The sequence below is a fragment of the Stigmatopora nigra genome, chromosome 11, assembly GCF_051989575.1.
Source record: "Stigmatopora nigra isolate UIUO_SnigA chromosome 11, RoL_Snig_1.1, whole genome shotgun sequence".
NCBI lineage: Eukaryota > Metazoa > Chordata > Actinopteri > Syngnathiformes > Syngnathidae > Stigmatopora > Stigmatopora nigra.
In genome coordinates, this window is record NC_135518.1 from 7,976,532 (window position 1) to 7,997,909 (window position 21,378).

The 21,378-nt window shown below is 41.1% G+C and overlaps 2 protein-coding genes across 9 annotated transcripts in view; one reads left to right on the plus strand and one right to left on the minus strand.

Moving 5' to 3' along the window:
* The first annotated feature begins 3,536 nt into the window (after positions 1 to 3,536).
* Positions 3,537 to 6,028, plus strand: twist2. The gene is made up of 2 exons (XM_077728120.1): positions 3,537 to 4,340; positions 5,639 to 6,028. The coding sequence occupies exon 1, from the start codon at positions 3,776 to 3,778 to the stop codon at positions 4,319 to 4,321; it is 546 nt and encodes a 181-aa protein (XP_077584246.1). The 5' UTR covers positions 3,537 to 3,775; the 3' UTR covers positions 4,322 to 4,340; positions 5,639 to 6,028.
* Positions 6,029 to 9,474: 3,446 nt separating this feature from the next.
* The window catches only part of LOC144204183 (histone deacetylase 4-like), a 61,319-nt gene continuing 49,415 nt past the window's right edge, over positions 9,475 to 21,378 (minus strand). For 6 of the 8 annotated variants that reach the window (XM_077727995.1, XM_077727996.1, XM_077727997.1 and 3 more), the window contains 6 exons: positions 20,084 to 20,202; positions 19,432 to 19,565; positions 14,307 to 14,391; positions 14,076 to 14,217; positions 13,913 to 13,948; positions 9,475 to 9,675 (listed from right to left, as the gene is read on the minus strand). In XM_077727995.1, coding sequence (XP_077584121.1) covers positions 9,654 to 9,675; positions 13,913 to 13,948; positions 14,076 to 14,217; positions 14,307 to 14,391; positions 19,432 to 19,565; positions 20,084 to 20,202 — 538 coding nt within the window. In that variant the 3' untranslated portion in view covers positions 9,475 to 9,653. Of the gene's footprint in view, positions 9,676 to 11,397; positions 13,949 to 14,042; positions 14,218 to 14,306; positions 14,392 to 19,431; positions 19,566 to 20,083; positions 20,203 to 21,378 lie in introns of those variants that run through there. The other 2 variants (XM_077727993.1, XM_077727994.1) reach the window with 2 other exon arrangements.

Here is a 21,378-nt window from a genome sequence, read left to right on the forward strand (position 1 = left end):
TGGTCATTTGGCCACTCTGAGCCACTCTGAAATCATGTCAGACACGACTTTGCAAGCCCTTCCTTATCCAGCTCTAGTCATATAAGTGCGGAAAAAGTTGGTTTCTGACATCTTGCCCAAAGTATTTTGAGTTTAGCTAGGAAGCGGAAGTGAAAGAGAATCTTCACTTCTAATTAATTGTAAGCCCTTTCTTTTGCAGGCTTATATACTAAAATGTCAATGAAAGTCTTAAGGTTTCTTGTTTGTGGTTTGCCATATTCCCAAATGCGTATTCTATACTATAAAAATACTACTCTAATCTACTCTACTATATGTTAATGTAAAATTACACCATCTTGGTATGTTGGCTGTATTGTATGGTCCTGACTATAGGCCAGCATAGCTATTTAGGAGTGTACTGTACAGTTGAGGACAGGAGAGCATGTTTATATGTGTTTAGGAGATGTTGGGGTGGGGGTCTTATTCTTTCCCACTTCCCCTGCGCCTCGCTCTCCACCTTCACATTTCAAAGCAAACACTGACAGTGGGGGTCCTTGGTATCCCGGGCCTCCTTCCACGCTGGAGACAAAGCAGTGAGTCTGCATTGTATTAAACAAAGCTTAAATGCTTCAAGCTGCTACACACTCCCAATTAAAACTTTATGAAAGGCCCCTAATGCCATTTCAGAAACACCTTGTCATCAGCCTCGAGCGTAAGTCTGGATATGAATGAATGGGCCCTTGCTTACTGTAGAGCGACTTGGGGAGTGTTGTCGCCTATGGTTTTATTGGCCAACGCGTACCTGTCTGTTGTTTCGTTCACTGAGGCCCAGACCGTTCCCCTTTTAATATCAAGGCTGAAAACGTCATTGGCGCTTTTTTGCTCTATCAAAGGATGGCGATGTTTATGAGTGTGCAATTAAGGATGGAAAATGATTATTTTTTTAATCACAGCGTTATTCCTTTGACGTGATGTAATCCTCTGGTGTCAACTGATCTCGAAATTAACTTTGCAATCAAGGCTGACGTGAGAGTTGTTATTCTGGAATGACCAGGGTGAGTCACACTTTACTGGAAAAGCAATGCGCCGTGGAACAGATGCGTCTATTTGTTTTCCCCCACAAATTCGAATGCCAAAATGCCAATGAGAACAACAAAAGATATCCAACAATACCTGTACCCCTAAAACAGCACATCTCAGTTATGGAAGTTCATTTTTCTTTACAGTGAAGAACAATATTAAGATCGGAAACATCATAAGCAAAAATGACAGCAGATTCACAAATGAAGATCTAGCAGCAGTTGATTTAGTTTTAGTTCACTTTACTGAATATTTGAGTGCAATTAAATCAATTTAAGGAATGTTTCAGTACAATTAAGAAAGTTAATTTTAGGTTACTGTATGGAGTATTTGTGTACATCTACAAGTATTTTCAACAGTCGCATGGAATGCTTCAGCAGATTCGAACATTTTTTAAGGTCACTTTAGGGAGTCTTTGGGTACATGAGGGAATATTTCAATCCCATTTAAGCAGTATTTACTGAGATTTAACCTCATGGCACTTTATGGCAATAATCGAGTTGTATATCCAGATGTATTTAAGTCATATTGTTCTTGAACACACGGTCCTATTACAGTTTTCATCCTGTTGGTAATTTTGGAGGTGCTACAAGGTATTAAAGGTTTGGAAACCACTGGTGCAAAGCTGGGATCATTGGATTGGACGGACGCTCATCCAGTGCAAGAACAGTACGAGATGGCTGAAGTGAGATCGTATTTAGTAGTGAATCATATTTGGTATCAGTATGGATGCAAAATAGCCGCTCCAATAGCATCTGTGGGGCCGTAAGTAGCTTGAAAAGTGATTGCGGGGCTGGTAAACGACAGTGTGTATTGTGAGCAATGAGAAGCAGCTGGAGGCTTCCTCTGCCAAAGATCATCTTGAAACACTTAAACACATACACAGCGGAGGGCACGCACCCAGAGACAGGTGTAGATAATCAGGTGATAATGTATACAGAGCACACATTCGCCTTCAGATCGTTCGGGGCGAGAGTCACCGCCGTCGGCGGCGGGGCTTGAAGGCCGAGTCGAATCGGAGAAGGAGGAGAAACACGCACGGCAAAATTCCACTCGCGGAGGCCGCTAACAAATCATCTCTTCCATAACGTCACTCACATATGCGAGAGGGGAATAGTGGGGGGGCTTCTGTGTCGACTTCAAAAGACTTTCCAGAATCAGCAAATGTTTGTAGTCAGTCTTCCATTTTCCCATCCCATGGGGTCCCGATTCAGTTGAAAAGCGGCAAAAGACAAAAGGATGCGTTGCGTACTTGTCAGGACTGGATGGCATCAGACCGATTTTCCAAAAATCAACTTTCATGATCTCGTAATGCTCGCCTAAATTCACTTTTTAAAAAAAATCTGACGGATCAGTTTGTTCATCTGGACCTTCAGTGCCCATTAAAAAAACTAAAATAAAAACATGTTTTAAATGTTATCCTCTCTACTCCTTTTGAAGTGGGCCGGGTGGGAGCAAGTTAACCTTGTCTACAGACTTGTAGTTCGGTTTTAAACTTACTTAGACCCCTTCCTCTGAAAACAACTTGGAACGTAACCTAGTCTTTGGCACGGAATATGATAAATTGATCCATCCAACATCCGTAGACAGAATACTTGGTTCTACTTCATTTGCAGCCACCGGCGCTACCCAAATATTCACTAGGGACACTTGAGAATGTCTTGTTGAAGTTCTGGGAGTGTAAATGAGCCAAATTGCTTCCTAATGTGCGGCTCGACTAATGACGGATTCGATTTGAGAACTAATAAGCCTAATTAACGAGCAATAAAAAAACATTATTTATTGGGTCATCATTTTTGTTCTTAGACTAGAACAAGTATCATTTCTACAACCTCAGAGCAATGGAAGAGTATTTATGATTTATTTTCCAGTTACTTTAAGCATTACGTTATGGCAGTCCAGTCAGCTGATTTGGCTTAAGTTGAAGCTATAATGTGAGCCATGTGTGCTGAAGAAACATGACATGTCAGATGAACAACATGGAGACATGGACATAGACAAATTTAGGATGATCTCCTGCTTTCTGGCTTTCAGAAGCATTTGAAAAACAATAATAATTGAAATCTGTCATTCAAATAGGGGCATTTATATGTATGTATATATCGTGGCCTACATGACAGCCTCAAAATGTTAATGTATGGCCTTTAAGCTATGTTTTTGAAGTCCCTTTCCATGTAAAGAAACACTTGGTTTTCCCAAAAATCATTCAAACAGTCCTTATTGGCTATGACCACCTTCAAGCTTTTCCACGTTTCCCTATTTGTTCTGCACTCATCTTTATCTTTCACACTGTACTTGCATTCGAGTGTATAAATACTATTAAGTAAGATAGGAGGGCGCGCAACATCCTCATCCTCTTTTCAAGCTCCCCCTCCAGCTGCAAAAAAAAAAAAAAAGAAAAAAAATCCCTCCCCTTCCAGCCTCCCAAGTATTTAGCATCCCAAACCATGGATGAGGTTCCCCCCTCCAAAGTTAGGGAAAAACTTCCTGCGCGCTCGAGGAGAAGTCATGCCAAACTCCAGTCAGTGGCCACATCTGTGCTCTTGAGCAAGCCGGGCCACTTGGATCGGGCTTGGGCTTTTTTCTTCAAATCTTGTCGGATACTTTTTTTTTCTTTTTTAAGGGGTTATAAAGGGGCTTTTTTCGACTCGTCACCACGGCTTCCAAGGTGGACGCCGTGTTCTCCTCGCTGCCCTTGCATTTCTTCAAGCGAGAAATGGAAGAGGGCTCGAGTTCCCCGCTGTCCCCCACCGACAGCCTGGCCACCACCAGCGAGGAGGAACCAGAGCGCCGGCGGCCCAACAACAAGCGCTGCGCCCGCAAGCGGAGGCCCAGCAAGAAGTCCGGCGCTGACGACAGCGGCAGCGGCGGTGGCAGCCCGGCGCCCCTCACCAAGCGTGGCAAAAAACCCAGCCCGGCCGGATCCACCGGCTCCACCGGCTCCGGTGGACCCCAATCGTACGAAGAACTCCAGAATCAGCGCGTGCTGGCCAATGTGCGCGAGCGTCAGCGGACGCAGTCCCTCAACGAGGCCTTCGCATCGCTGCGTAAAATCATCCCCACGCTGCCGTCGGATAAACTGAGCAAGATCCAGACGCTCAAACTGGCATCGCGCTACATCGATTTCCTATGTCAGGTGTTGCAAAGTGACGAGATGGACAACAAGATGTCCAGCTGTAGCTACGTGGCCCACGAGAGACTCAGCTACGCCTTCTCCGTGTGGAGGATGGAGGGCGCCTGGTCCATGTCCGCATCGCACTGAACGACCGACGGACGGAGAGGTGAGTTAACTAACTCCCAATTTGGATCTGTTACTGTTCCAAACGAATACGAGCCTTTTACTCAGACTATTAAAAAAAAAAGATAATTTGTATAAGAATGTTCTTATTTTACCCAATAAATCACACTAACTTGCTTTCATGCAATATGTCTATGACATTTTTATAGCTATTATTGAGCAGAGGTGCCTATTCTTTGATTTGGAAAGATAAATAATGATACAAAAATACAGGAACAATTTGGATTGAATGTAAAAATAGATTGAAAAACTGAATAATTTGATTCTATGCCTTGAGAATGGAATGAGGCCAGTAATTTTACCCAAACACAAAATAAAAATGGTGGGTTCCTATTTATCGTTTTGAAATTTTACCCTGATAGTCATTTTAAACATCCCCTACAGAATATTAACAAGAGAAGGTTTAAAATTAATTTCAAAACTCAAGCCTAAACACCATAATGCCAAAAACAACAATAACAATGCAAAATGTGACAAAATTGAAAATGATCCCCCCATTACATGAACTATATCGAGTTTAAAATGTGCAGTCTTGTTGCATTTGATTCACGAAAGGAATAGAACAGCAAATGAAAAACATCAAAATGACCATTAATCCTTAAGCAACAACAATCTGATCCAACTTCTCCATTTAAATAATGTATTCACTCACATGACAACCATGCTGTTGGAAACATTATGGGGGATTTTTGCATGCAAAGAAAAAGAATACAGTAAATAATATTATTTCACAGCATCGAGAATGTCATCCGTGGCCGTTATTTGCACAAAAAAGGGAAAAACATACACAAGGATATGTAGTTAACTACTCTACAGTATACGAAGGTAGTAACAATATATTTAAATGCAAATCCTCCCCCAGTCCAAAATGTGTTTTTTTCTTTTTATTACACGCATTCGAGCGTCTAACAGCCAAGTGCAGCTGCAAAAGGCCTCACACGCCACAGGGATGTGTGGCAAAGCAGTATAATGCCGGATGATAATAATCATAATAAAATTAAAAAACATAAGCTTTCATTGAACACAGTATTTTGAGTAAGGACACTCTTGCGAGAAGAAAAAATAAAGGATGAAATGATCTCATCTATTTGGCTGTCATTGAACTAAACATGTTTTAGTGCCATTGACAGCCAGAAACGTCCAATCCTTTTGAACTAAGCCATGGAATTTATTTGTTTTTGAAAAAAAAGATAAAGCAGTCTTATTATTTCACCTGAATGTGATTTCAACACAATCAACCTGTAAGATAATAATCATTTTTCCTCCGCTTTTCTCTTCCAGATTGTCTATAAAAAACAAAATGGACTATTGAGGAGCCTATGGACATGATAGTTGGGACGATGGCTTAGAAATGGTACGGAAAAGGATGAAAATCTATTCATCATTTGTTCCCTGAACGCTGAAGAGTTTTTCAAGATCTCAAAACAAATTGACAGAGACCACCGTGACCCCTGTGCGCTCTTTCTAAAGTCTTGTTTGTACATTTTTGCTTATTTATTAAAACATATTTTTCAAGAAAATGTGGTGCATTTTTTTAGCATTACAAGGAAGCATGAATTCATTGGCTGCATTGATATTGATAGACTAACAGTATTTTTTTTATCAGATGTCCAAAATGGTCTGTGTATCTATCAGTAGGCAGAAAAGGGGTTAAATGCTTACCTCACTCAAGCTTCTGTGCTGGATCTTCTTCTTTTTCCATTTGTGACAACTGCAACTTGCTCCCTGAACTCACTGATAAGATCTATTTGTTAAACTTGAAAAACATTTCCAAACAACATGTTTGATACAAGCTAGTGATTCCTGGACATCCTGCAAACTTTCTGGAAAGACTCTGTTGTGGGAGGTGGTTAACAGTTTGCACCTGCTTGTAATTGGCTTAATTTGTTTCCTGATTCTGATATGTCAGAGTGAGGCTCTGTATGAACAGTGTGTAAGGGGCGTGGAGCTTTTTGCAAAAGGTCAATTGTTATTTTCCAACCTCTTTATTACATAAAAAAAACACTATTATTCAATCTGATCAGTTGGCAATTGCACAAAAGTCTTATCTTACATGCATGTTGCGTGAAAATGCATTTTTATTCCCCCTTGTAGTAAAAAAGATATTCATTCATCATTTTGCAAACCACTCACTCTCACTAGGATTGTGGGGGTGCTGGATACTATCCCAGCTAACTAGGCTAACCAGGAAGGAGGACATCCTGAATGAGAGGCCAGCCAATCACAGGCCACAAGAAAGTTGCATTTTAGAGTGTTCAACCAGCCTACAATGTAGTTTTTTGGGGGAATGTGGGAGGCACAAGCAAGCCCGGGGCTCCATAAAGGAGGACCGACCTGGGGGATCAAACCCAGGACCCCAGAGTTGTGAGGCCGACGCACTAACCACCCACTCAACCCCCATCAAAAATCCAGTTTTATCTTGATTTTGCAAATCATGTATTTGTTTAAACACCAAATAAAGGACTTTGGTACATAGATATAAAAGTGTATATAGTAATGATATATAAAAGGAGGACATATTTCAGTGCTGTAATGCTGATCTGGAATATACAACAGACAGCACGCCCCTTTTTACATTGTATACTCAATGAGGGCACAATAGGTCTATTTAAAAAAAATCACAGGTGAGCACATATTGTGCATGGACTTATGACGCGATGGTCTAAGATCCCAACCTACTTCCTGGCATGAGCCCCTTTTATACCCGCTCATTATTGCAGACCCTCACAGCTAAGCGCCACGCCATCGCCCGAGGCCACACGGCGTAGTCCGCTGGGCTGACGCGTCCAGATGTTTCCTGTAAAATCAGATGGAAAAAAGCTACAAAACTTTCATTAGCAGGCAAATGGAATCAAGTGGAGGTTTACACTCGGCACCCCCTTAAAAGTGTTGCGAGCAAATACTAACATTCGATGAAAAGAGATTGAAGGCGAGGCTTGTCGTTGCCAAAATCCTGCTTTGGTCTCACCGCCTGTTTACAGATGGGGTGTCAAAGTACTTTACATCTGGGACTTATGATTGTAGAAACGTATATGTAGTGTATATATATGTTATGTGTCAGTCATCAAATCATATATAATGTGCAGTATAAATATCCCTGTTAAAAGGCCAGGTGTATGTGGTGTTGAAAAATGAGAACTATGATAGAAATGTCAAATTTGTGCAATCAAATAGAAACCAAAACAACTGCTAATGAGAAGTAAAAGTGTGCACACCCTGCAACTAGTGTTTGAATATGTTTCCTGTATTACTACATTCATAATCACATATAAAAATCAGTCAACTCCAATGACAGCTATATCTTTCAATTCCAAAGATGAACAAAAGTTGGAAAATGTTAAACCTATCCTTTTAACTCAGAAAACTGCTTACATTATTCATAGAACTCATGTGGCATACATGAAATTTATGAAAATAAATCTCAAGCTTCTCAGGTTATATGTAAAACTCATGTAAAATTATGAATCCTATCACGGAAGAATGTCAAACATATAAGGATAACATTGGAAGGTTAAATTGTGACCCTTACCACGTTGTAACAACAAACGTCTCAAATTAATCTTTGAAATTGAACGTATTCTAGTGTGATTTTGAGCTTATTTTTTCTCCTGACGTGAAAGCAATACACTTTTGTTATAATTGAAACTGTCAGTTCCTGTCAATAGCATTTTTGCTCTAAATCTTGATCACGCAAAGACATTTTTGTCATGTCAACAAAGGTAGTAACTGGTCTTTGCTATATTTATTTGACCTGAAATCCACCATGACTCATCATGACAGTCGCATTCAAAGAAGCAAAAGAAAAAAGTCTGCATTTCAAATTTGGATGCAAAATTTACTTGGCATTTTTTCTTTTCTATTTTCCATTACGCTCATCCTGCATATCCCTGAAGTAATCATCTCTGATCAGTGTCTTTATTTCTAACTTAAGCCAAACAATAATTACACATTCTGTGAGAGCTCAGCCTGGAACACGACATCCAACCGAGGAATATTTCCAAGGCTTTTTTTGAATAGCATCTTTGTATGCTTTATTTTTCTTTTCTTACAATTTGTGTCTCCTGGACTATTTGTTTGGATTACTTTTACTGCGCTTCTCCCCGGGCTGCAAAAACCTGATGGAAGAGGTCCGCGGGGGCCCTTCAGGCAGGTGCCTTGGGCTTGTTTTTTCTGTTCAGGGATGAGCAGAATTTCCCTTGGGCTCATTAACAGCAGCGATGGCCGCATAGGTCAGCGCGAGTCAGAAGGTCGCACTATTTCAGGAGCCCAATCGCATACTTGTGTTTAGACTTTTACTCGCCGGCCATGCCGGACCACCCCCGAAGAGGACAGGAAACGGAGGCGAAATAACAACTTGAGCACGAATATTTGAACAGGGAGACTTGCTGTTGTTTCACTGCCATTGACGACGATAGGCATTCAATCCATTTTGACTGGGTGGCTTTTTCCCGTCAATGGTAGCGAATGAAATAAGGGTGTACCTCAAGGCTCCGTGCCAGTTACACCGCTCTTTCCATTTGTAAACAATTCACCCAACAGCAGACTAAACTACCGCGGTCGTAAAGTCCCGTGTGCGTAGCTTCTCAAACATAATCTGACTCACAAGCTGCACTCAAACCAGTGGAACGAACATCTTTTGGAAAGAACTTCTGTCTCTTTCATAAAGGAATGATTTATATTCTTATTGTATGATTTTTCTTTCTGAAATATTTGATTACATTCACAGGAGAGGAACTCAAAACAATATTTGAGGCCCTTATTTGACATCCACTTGTAATTAAAAAAAATATATAAATATTTCTAAATGGAATAGACCAAGGCCAAAAAAATGATCCAGCAAAATTATGATAAATTAAAAGAAGAAGAAAGATCTAAATTGAAAGTTAGTGGCGGCGTCAGTCCAGTTGGAAAACATAACTGACAATTTTACATATAATTTACAGTAAACATTCCAATTTGAATGATGAGGAAACAGTAAATGAGTTATTAAAATAGACAAGACTATTTTAAAAGATGCTTTGCGTATACACTTTGCGGCAGAGGTTTAAAAGATGACCGATTTGCTTGATAAATACCGACTCGACTACTGCTATCTTGCAAATAAACACAAACCAACGTTAACACACATAAAAAACAAATTACATTAGGGAAAAAAAGGACATTAACATTTACTTGTCTGCTCTCATGATTGATGTCCACCGCCAACTCTTGACTCCGGTCTCCATTTTCCACGCCTCTTTTGCGGACGCTCCAAAAACGATCGTAATGGCCGTCATCTGTAATTAGTCTCGCGGCATCACTCATTTAGACACTGCAACCTGCAATTAAAATGTGCTGTGTGATGAGTCCAGCTGGATGGATGCGGCCTCACGACTCACACACACACACACACACACATACACACACACACACTCACACACGCATGGGTGGCTGCGTAATGATAGAGAGAACTGACGACGGCAGACGCCGAGGCCGCAGACCGCAACGTCGCAAAGAGGAAAACGAAGATAGTGAAGCTTCGAGGGGGGTGCCGCCATAATTTAAAACGGGATGACATCTCGGCGCTTTATTGTGGGGGCATGCCGGCCGCCATCTTGCGGGCAGGCCTTCAGGAAGAAGCGACGTTCTCCACCTCTACTATGACCCGACTTTGCGGTCGGGTCACGGGGTTATGCGTCTCCGCGCGGTTTTAGATGATGAATTATCACATTTACTGCTAATGAAGGCGATGGCTGCCAACCATGCCCGTTTAAATGGATTGGACGTCTTTCAACGTCCGTGGCAGAAAATCTGTATGCGTTTGACGTCTCCCTGATTTACACAATCTGACGGGCTCACAGAATCCGCTAATGCCGGCTGTTGTTGACACTCGTAGTCTCTTAATTCAGACTTGAGACAAAGGCACACTGGAATGTGTTTATTTGAGAGGAGGTGAGGTGCTTGTATTTGCTTTTGAAATGTGTTGTCTTTGCGTTAGTTCCAGCACCGACGGGGATTCTCGTCTGTTTATTTGGAGACAAGTTCCGACCTCTGACCTTCCCCGATGGGTGGCGAAATGCCGTCAACGCTACTGGGGGACCCTTGTTGCTGTTACTCAATGGCTGACCTCAGGCCAGATCGATAGCTACAATAAATCATGTCAGGTTGGACGACTCTGTAGACACTAAATACCCAATTGTGGCAGCAAACATTCATTTCTTGGTTGACTTTGTTGCTTTTAATGAATGAAATTGAGCAGCAAAAGTGGGCTTCTTTCATCGCCAGCTTGTTGCCAGCGAATCATTTTAGACCTTCCATTGTGTTACTTCACAGGTGGTTACTTGAATCTGAAACTCAAAAATAATCAAGTTTAGGTTTAATATACAGTCATGCCATTAATTAAATGGAAAAAGAGAATGTTCTGATTTTTACATATATTTTTAAGACGGGTCATATTGAGTCATCATCATCACTAAGTTTGTATCGTGACAATTGCGTATTGTGACAATTGCTTCAAAAAGTTCCCAGCACTAAGATATGCATCCTCCTAATAAATGGAAATTCAAAGAAATGGGAATGTTGCACATTTTACACAAGTTTAGACTTTTGTGTTAAGACTAAAGGCGAAGCCAGAAAGACAGAGTCGTCAGACGCTTGCTAGTTTTGGCTCCGTTGGAGAAAGGAAATCATTCGACGGTAGAGGACCAGAGTCTGCCACTGTTTTGATAACTGGCACCGCTGTGAAAAAGCTTCTGGGAAGATCGCGCAACGGTTTGGAGCAGAAAAGCAGCTCCTGAAAGCACGGGGGAGCTGGGATATTTCAATTCCCAACTCATTTTTACAAGCAGTATCGTGACAAATCACACTCCTGCGGCTTGGTGTTTCATATATATTCATTATTTATAAGAGGAGTCTGACAGAGAGATGATGGAAAATTGACCTCTTATAAAAATTGTTGATTGCCTGCATGGAATTTAAACATTAAGACCCCACTAAAATGTTTCCTTTTATTTTTTTAACAAAAAATTCTAATATTTTTAGACCACGACATATAGTCCAGGTTGTGAATTGTAAAATCCAAGTTTAATAATATTGGTCTCAGGGTTCTTCAATTACTAAAATGTAACAAAAAACGCATGTTCTTCTACAATCAAAATCTAAAGACAGGAAAAGATGAGAAGAATCTGGAAAAGTACAAATATGTGCGCGACTACGTGAAGCGGAATGAACGAGTCCAAAAAGGTGACATCGCTGAGCAAAAAGGCAGCCCATAATAAGCGCAAAAGGACAGCAAACCGAAAGCAAGGAAAGCGATCGGAGGCTTCAGTAACAACCCCCGTTAAGGGCCTACTGCGTGGAACGTACAATATACGTACATAGTCGTTATAGAATATAGTAATCATTTCTTTTTCATATATATAGAACTCTACTATGAACAGACAATACACAATTGTATACAAAGTAGAAACATTTGCCCACACAAAAACCCCTCAGTCTATTTTCCGGACCCTCATCAGTCTTGTCAGCTTGAAAACACAACAAGGCAATATAAACAAAATATACAAAATGATAAAAATACAAGAACAAAAAATGTCACTGCCATGATGGGAGGATGACACAGTCCTCAAAAAACCTGCCAGGAATATTGCATTCACTGTAATTATTATCTATGCTTGTCAAATATGTAAAACTGCCACTAGATTATCAACTAATGTATTTTTCCCTCTCAGTCAAAATGGATTGGACATCTATGGCTGTCAGTGGCAGCCAGTGAGAGAATGATTAATATTATATATTTTTTTTCAAGGAGGCAACTAAGTAGCATCCCCAAGTTTAAATAGGTTACTTTTATGATAAAATGTACTTTCTTATGACTGGAAAAACTCATTAACATACTTAATATGGCTGTTGCAAATTTAAAATGACAAAATAAAGTACATTACTTTAATGCTAACAAAAATGTTTTGATTAATTTTTTGGGGATTTTGCAACTGATTTATACTATTTTCATTGCTTTATATAGTTTTGAACTATGGGTATGGTCACCAACACATTAGATTCATCTCTCAAGGCATCACCATATACGCTTTCTTCACTACGTAAGAAAAAAAAAACATAATTAAGATGATTTAAAAAACAAAACAAATAAAACCCCAACATGTGTTGAGTGTATTAGATGAACACACCTGCCACATTCACCAAAAGCAGACATTTGGGCTGCAGATGTTGAAGCAGCTGCCCCTCTGGAACCTCCCAGGTGGTATATCGAGGTTGTCATAATGACACGTTCTGCCCTCACATGTTCAAACATTTACTGGGACGCTGTTTTGTTGAAATATTCATCTTAGTAAGTGTTGGAAATGCACTATGTTCCACATCATTTGACCTTCTAATATTATTGACACTTAGTTTAATTTTATTTAATTTTATAATCGTATATTAACGACACCCCTAGACGAAAGTTCACAATTCTATTGATAGAGTGAGGATGAACAAATGGCTGTATGTTGAAAAAAATTGGAAGATCAATAATAATAATGTTTAATAATAAATACATGTATTTTTTGCATTCCATTAACTCAAGGCTATTAAAAAATACTGTTTTAGACGAGTAGTTTTCAATAGCGTTAAGATCAAGGGAAAAATCATCCCTGCCAATTGTTTCTCTTCCTTAAATGTGTATTAATGTGGAACACAGTGCTTTTTTATTTTTTACAGTGTGTGCTACTTTCAACGACCTCCCTGGCAACTCCAATGGATATTTCTCAAATTGATGAGAGGAGGAAAAACAAGTAAAAGCAGAGTTAAAAGTCTTGCTGGCGGGAATGTAACGTCAACAAGCCTAATAATACGCAGTTTGGATGCCTGGCCAAGTTTTGTAGAATTGGGGTGATCCCAGTTTTAAGGCATATCTCTTGAAATCAAGGGCACTCTTGACACTGATCCAGCCATTTTAACAATGAAAGAAATCCTCCCAGTTAAAAATGGACAATCTATTGTCATCTATGACAGACGATGAGTTAAGCAAGTATCCAAAAAATATCTATATTGTTCAAACACTAACAAAAAAGGCACAAAATCTTATTTTTTTTATCTTTCACTGTCAATAATTTTGGAAAGAGAACACCTGCGGACCACGTTGGAAAAAAATGATGATCTCTTTGTTTCATTCTTTCCGATAATCAACACAAAAAGCAGGAATGTTCCATCCTTAGTGCAGAGTAACATTCTTAACATCCTCCGGTGGGTTTCGATGAAAACGTGCACGAGGAAAAAAAAAAGGACTAGAAAGCAGGACGGAGACTCTCCGAATGTCCGTTCAAAAAAAGTACATGAGAACATGAGACGAGTGTTGGAAAATTACTGGCACTAAAGGTTGCACAACGGTGGCATCTTCCACTAGTTGAGCCTTAAGTCGCTTGGGACCTTGCAAGGTAGATTTACGTCATCATGCTTTTTTACGATCCCTCTCTGCATGTCCACGAAAATACAGGAAGTGGGGGAGGAGTGGTATTGAGAAGCGACACGATGCGAGGGCAACACGCAAAAAAACGAAAGGCAATGAAACCTCCTTACATTGGGGCGTCCTCTTCCATTGGTTCCACTATAGGCCTTGGGGGGAAAAACAGAAAAGAATCATCCCTGTACTTAATGTTGAAATATAAGCTTAAAAATCTGATTTATGTGGCGCATAAGTTTTCCATACAAACTTGAAAGCCAGAAGGCCCATTAGAAACACCTTTTTCCGATGTGCTTGTTGGCGACAGATAACGACGCCATCGCCGAGACGGTTTCGGCTTCGTCATTGTCTCGTCTTCGGGCTTCGCTCCATGAGCAGCCGAGCGTGGAGGCAGAGCGTTGTAGCGAGCGCCAGTATTTACCTGCACGAAATAATAGATAGTCTTTATCAGATGCACAATGGCTGCTGTCACATGACAATAATAAAGTATGACTTAGAAGATGCACTCACTGTGAGCTTCGAGAACTTTCTCCATTGATTGGATGGCGTTGGCATTTGGTCTCTGATGCATCACCTCTTCTGGAAGAGGCTCCAACTGTAACAAACACAAGACAAAATGTCAACAATCTGAAAGAAAATGTTCAAGGTGAACTGGAATTGGTGTCGCTGGAACTGTTCAGTGGAAATCCAGCATCACAGGTGAGCAGATGTAACCTCACTTGAACTGCAGTAACCTCCAGTTCACCTTTGAATTTGGACAACGATCCAAGAAATGGAATGGCAACTAAAGCTGCAGACGTTTGAAATGGTCGGCAGTTCCACACCTACCCCGAGCCCTGCTACGTTATGACAAAAAAAAAGCCACAATATGTTCTTTGTACAATGACCCACCCCAAGGACACACACATGGAAACTGCCTGTGCGCACCAAAATATACACGCCAAGTCTGGAATGTTCAAACACACGCTTTCAGACTACACATCATGACACATCCTTTACCAATAAATTCAGTGGATTAAAAATAGAACAATAAATAGAGATGTACACATGGGTGACATTTTTGTGACAGGGGATATAAAGTTAAGGACTAAGATGAGGACGATGCAGTTGGATTCCTTCAGCCAGGTTGGAATAGTTCTTTAATTTGAACAAACAGAGTGTGGGAGGGGTCCACAGGGGAGAAGGAAGCAGCAGTGTGGGGAGAAGGATACTTTAATCCCGTTGTGTCACGCCACACTATGTCCTTAGCACATTAATAGATCGGGTATATCCATAGGAACAGAAGAGTACTATATGCTCTCTTGCCTATATACCACTAAAGAACATAATGTCCTGAGAATGACCTTTGAGTACAGGCTTGGGGATCCTTGTGTTATAGAATCAGATAAAATAGTGTTCGATAAAATACCTAACTTGGAAAATGCATTTAATAAAATTGTATAAAAATCCATGTCTTGGTAGATTTTCTCTGGGTACTCCGGTTTCCTCACACATTCTAAAAAAATGTTCATGGTAGGCTGATAGGTGAATGGTAGGTTATACATGGCTGTTTGTATCCTTGTGCACTGCGATTGGCTGGCAACCAATTCAGGGTGTAATCTGTCTTTTACCCATCCTTAGCTGCAATGGGTTCCAGCATGACTTATGAGGGTAGGCCACAAGGAAAATGAATTCTGAATATAAGATCACGTGAGTGCAAAATACTCCTTCAATTCCATTGACTGAGTATACATCCAAAATAATTTCACTGAGAGAGCGATCATTCTCTGCCAACCCTCCCAGGCAGATGGATTAGACATCTTGCACTGTCAATGGCACGGAAACATAATCAATCACTGCCAGCCTTTCCAGTCAAACTTTTGCCACTAAAGAGAATTCTAAGCATGGGGTATTTTGCTCCAAATCGACCTTCGGAGCCTTTGGGCAGAAGCCAAAAAATGACTTGGCGTAACCCCAGCCGCTCAAAGCCCACTTGCTTGAGCTCCCCGTCAAAGTGAGGTCAGGGGTTCTCTGGGGTTTTTAGGGGGCTCACCTCAGAGATGGGGGCTGGGAAGGGCAGTCTGTCTGCATGATTGACAGCTGGGCCCCATGCTTATAAACTTTAATGGCTCATGTCAGGGTCCTCTGGGGTCCCCCACCTGGCAGGAATGGCAAACACATAATGCACGCTGTTTGGAAGCAAAGAATCTTGAGAATGACATCAATCTATAGTGAGTAGAAGCAGAAGAAGCCCCCAAAGATTGGCTTCAAGCTCTTCAACGATACGGCGACCAATGTCCCTGCAAACGTTGGGGAAAGTCACTAACTAAGCGCGAGGAATGCGCCCCGGTCTAAACATTCCGGGAGGGAGTGCAGAAATAAAAACATTGGAAGAGGGTGGGATTCCACTTGTTCAGCAAAAGAAAAAAGCTCACAAGGCGGCCATTGTTTACTGTTGTGACCGCGTACATGTGTTAGCAGTCACCAAGACTTGTTGATTATGTCACGCTAACTGAGCGAGGTAATGGTGTGTGCCGTGCAAAGCAGGTGATCTTTTCCATTGGTGGGCAACAGGGTGAATAGTCGGGCCTCGGGGGGCGAGGGTAGGGGGGGACAGGTGAATTTGAGCGTCTTACTGTAAACACCAGTGAAAACATACTCAAACACAGATGCCAGCAATTAGTAGATCAGCCTGTTGCTTATCAAATGATCACTAAGCGTGCGTCTAAGTGGCGCCAACATCTGTTTGCGAGCGATCGTTATTTGTCCGATGTTCACAGTGGAAGATGGCCGTCACCAATACATCACTCATAAGCTATTTAACTCAGAGACTTTGGCATTTTATATTACATTGATGGGCGAGAATTCTTCCCCCTTTTGTTTTTGCAGGCTAATTTGAGCTGTTTTCAAAAGAAACCTAATGCTCATTATAGCACAACTTGTCCTGACTCGGCAATAAAAGACCAGGTACTATATTTCTCCCACTGGTGAGCAGTAAAAGTGCATGTTACACAGGCCGGGGAGGTCACAGTGCACATTTTAGGTACTAAAATTGGGACAATAAAAGAAAAACTGGTCTAATATGTTATCAAATTTGATAGCAAAAAAGAAAAACAACCAGAAAAAAACTTGTGATAAGACTTAATTCATTGGCTACCAACTAAATCAGATCTTTATAGCCATCATCTGTGTTATGTCTAGTACAGTGTTTCTTAGCCTGGGTTTGATTGGACCCTAGGGGTTCGGTTAGTCCGTCTCAGGGGATCAGTGGACTCTGTGCGGCGGAGGTCAAGACACATCTACTCATCATGTCTATTCAAAATAACAAGCCCGGCTCGACCATGACTTGCTGCAGATGATCATGTGACATCGCTTGGGCAATCAGTACTGCAAGGAATTTATGTTTGTTGAATTACAAAAATAATCATTGTTTATTTTACACTAAAGTAGGGTTCGGTGAATGCGCATAGGGAACTGGTGGGGTTCGGTAGATTCAACAAGGTTAAGAACCACTGGTCTAGTGTAATACTGTGTAATGTCTTACCAAAACAGTGCCTGATTGGCATGTTAACAGCTAAAAATTATTTGATATAAAAAGAATGTTATAGTAATACTGTAGTAGAAGTAGGTAGTCCTGGATGGATTTATTATTCAGGACAGCACAAAACCAAAAATGAAAAAAACAGCCTAAAGCAAGACTCCGCTCAATTCACCATTGATGTTTTTTCACTACATTCCATAACCATTACAGAGACCTTCACTGATATTATGATAAAGGTACTTGCTTCATGCTTTGATACCATCAGGGACATTTTAAGTTCCTTCTGGTTGTCAGTAATCAAAGCAAAGAGCATCAAAATAATCTGCTTTTTCTTTGTCCCATGGCTGAGTGAGATCACCAGCTGGCCTGGTGGAAATCAAGAGAATTGAGTTGACATTGATTCAATTTATGATGGTCAGGGTTAACATTTCCCTAATTAGGTTTGGACTTGATGTATCATGGAGTGGAATCTTAAATAATGTATCATTATACCACGTCATTATTATACAGAATTTTGATGGCAAATTCCACCAACATTGTATTGCAAGGGTGAAAATGTTCAACCTGGTTTATATAGGCATGAGACTTTAACTACTGGTATGATTTGTTTAGGACATATACAGTACGTAAATGTTTACCAAGTCATAGATTGTTGCCAAATTTGGCACATTTTTAAGCATTCTGAGGACCCCAAAAAGCTGATTCATCTTTTGGAAGAATAACAAATAGCAACTCAAAGAGAGCAATTACAACCTTGCGGTGTGTATGCATAATGCTAAAACAACACCAAAATATTTAGGAAACAGCATGGAAATACAGCCAAGTTCTTTAAACACAGGTTTCCTCACTTTCCACTTCAAACAATGACCACACTTCCCCGTGCGTTTTGATCCCGACCCCGCGGAAAGAGGTGCGAGGGTAACCGTTTTCAGATGTGCACCAGTGACGGGCCTAAGGTGCGCGGGCAAGTAGGGTGTCCCGCTGGGTCCCGGCAATTGACGCTCAACGCCTCCTGCCTATTTTTGAATTTTCTTCTCTCCGAGGTCCTCATCCAGTGACCTCGTTCAAAAAAAAATACCCAAAAAAAAGCCGCCACGTCTGGTGCTCGGCAGGCTGCTGTAACCTTACACGCGCACCCCCGGTCCAATTCATTATTATCGCAGCAGAGTGTGTGTGTGTGTGATGAGAAGGTCGTTCTCATGGAAAGTGCACAGTGCAAACCTCACCAAAACCAAACTGCAGAGCTGTTTTTAGTTTTGTAACTTGGAGTCATGCTGAACACTATGAATAATAAAATAATAAACAGAAAATAGTCATTTTAATTAGTTTTTTGTGTGACTCCGAGAATTTATTTCTGAAATCATCTCCCATCAATTAAAAGTTAGATTCCTGAATGTAAGTCGCAGCTTTTTTATAGTTGGGCCAAGGCTACGAGAATGACATTTTGGCTCGCGCTCAGGTGACAGCAAGGGACAATTTGAATATTGTAAGCCATAAAACAGGCATACATTCAAAAACATGGATAAATTATGGATGCACATGAACTCAAAGGTCATGTTTCATTGGATACATCTGAAAATACAATAACCCTTTCTTTGACAACAAGTCAAGAAATTCTCTAAACTGGAGTCCGTTGATATTTTTTGGAGATTAATCAATTGACTACGAACAGGACTTGTATTTATTGCCAGCTACCTGATGAAAAAATTAGGCATCACAGTTAGAAAAAACAAACATCTGCTTGCAGCAACATCAACTTTGGACCTCATCTTCATCAAGTTGTCAATGTTCCCTTGCTAAATCAAGGTAGCGCCTTAACGAGAGAAGTTATCTTAGTTACATCAAATCAAGTGAAAAGCACTCCGGCTTCTGCATCCGCTCCAAGAAAACCTGGAGGCGGCTTGTGCTATTCTGTCGGGTGCCATGAATCACAAAGCTGCGATCTAGAGTCCAGGCTACACACTCCCACAATTAACCTTTCTGCTGAAATCCCTCGCCTACTCCTACTTTCTGGGAACGTGTGTGCTTCTACTGACTTCCTATCAGGGTGAAAGTCTCTATCCGAATATCCGACACGCGGCACAAGCTTTACGAAGTGACAGACTCAAATCTTACCTCGTTGCCCAGCAAAGCTGAGACGCAGGCTTCAGATGCATCACATATGGCTGTGAGGTCATGGCCTCCCTCCAGGGCGAGCACCAGCCGACCGCCTGCCAGAGCCATCAGCTGCCTGGTCAGGTAGCCGAAACCTACGAGCACAGGAAATGACAAGCGAAAAAAGTTAGAATGGTGAAGGCTGAAGGCTGAAGCAGAAGCGCTTTCTTCCTTATTGGAAAGTCGCCTGTGCATGGATTAAAAGAACGGTAATAATCAAGGAGAGGAAGAAAGGTGCATTGTGGATTTATAGGGGGAGAAAATCGGCCATTATACGAGGCAGGTTTCATGTTAATAGCCATATGATGCCTTGAATTCAGGCTGGTCAAAGCTTTTGATCTTTTCATCAGAGGAATCTATACATTTAAGACTCCACCCCTCCCCAATTTACCCCTGTAGATCGCAAAATATCGCATGCAAATGGAGGTCCTCGGGAACAATGGTTTTAATTTAGAACAAGGTCTGTATGTAGCTTATCGTTATCACGTTACACCACTGTTGAAACCGAGCCTAATTGCATGGCTGGGATATCAAATGGAATACAATATCATAATGATGATTATTTGGCAAAAAATCAACCAAAACAAACACAATGATTTTCCTGGATACTCACATTTGCCGGTAAGTGTGTATCCGCCCAGAGGTGGAGCGTGTCCATCCACCGGGTCAAAACCAGAAGATACCAGAACCACGTCTGGCGCAAATTCATTGGCTATTGGCATCACCACCGTCCTAAACACAGAAGCAATAATGCCGTTAGCGAGATATGACAATAAATAACACAACTTTCTGTACATAAAGTAGTCTCTCAACTGAAGAACTTAGCAGGTGTTGCAAGAAGTACGAGAAGAAGCGCTCCGGCAAACTTTTTCCGGCCGCATTTCATTAGAAGTTATTTTTGTAGTATTCATGCGAAAAGGCAGTCTGAATGATACGCCTGCTGACAAGGCCAAACACCAAACGCTCCAAGAAACACAACATTTCCTGAGAAAAGAACTGTCACTCCACCCATTCTTGAGCGCAATCAAAACCACAAAGTCCAGATCAGCGAATAACGACCCCGAAAAATTTATGATATTCCCTTTTGATGGGGTTAAACTGCCTGAAATTTGAACATTACTCTGTCAAGTGAAGTAAAACTCACTGCTGACTGCTCGGACAGATTTACCAAGAACTGATAGAGATGTGGAACTGCGATAATATAGCTTTACTCTCTCTCTACATATACAAAGACACACTCAGCATTGGCCTGTCTTTACAGCATGTGTGCGCGGAAGTGAAAGTCACCGCACGACTGCCTAGAAATGGTCATTTTGAAAATTTGGAAACGGCAATACAAGCTCCTTAAGTAAAAAGAAGGCCCGAGGGCAGTTATAATTGCATGTTTGCAAAGTACAGGAGATACTTCTAAAAGTGGATGGGTGTGGTGAATGACAACTTTTTGTTGACATGGAGCCTTAAGCGATAGTTACATTGACTATTACACACTCAATACACATTTGGATATGTAATTCAGTTCATATCTTTATACTTGCAGTTTCGACATTTGGAGTTCAGTAAAACTGACAAGCAAACCACCAGAGTTTTACATAAAATAATACATTTTGGTAGTTTCTTACAATCTATAATTTTGCATACTTCATCTATGGAAACCACAGGGCTAAACACGTGGTTCTTTTAATGGGTATGGCTGTGAGCACACTTTTTTTTTTTAAAAGGGTAGGAGGGAGTGACTGATAGCTAGGCGTGTAGTGTTGTTAGTGGGGAGTGTCGGAGTACCGCAGGGTTCCAGTGTAGGTCCTCTGTAGTTTAAAAAGATCTTTGCGGCACGGTGACAGTTTGCTGTTTGCGGATGAGCGGCGGGCTCTTAATTCAGGGGGCCTGTGTCGATTTCCAACTGTTGTTCAC

Coding starts and splice junctions, on each gene's coding strand:
- twist2 (XM_077728120.1), top strand. CDS start 3,776: ATGGAAGAGGGCTCGAGTTCCCCGCTGTCCCCCACCGACAGCCTGGCC.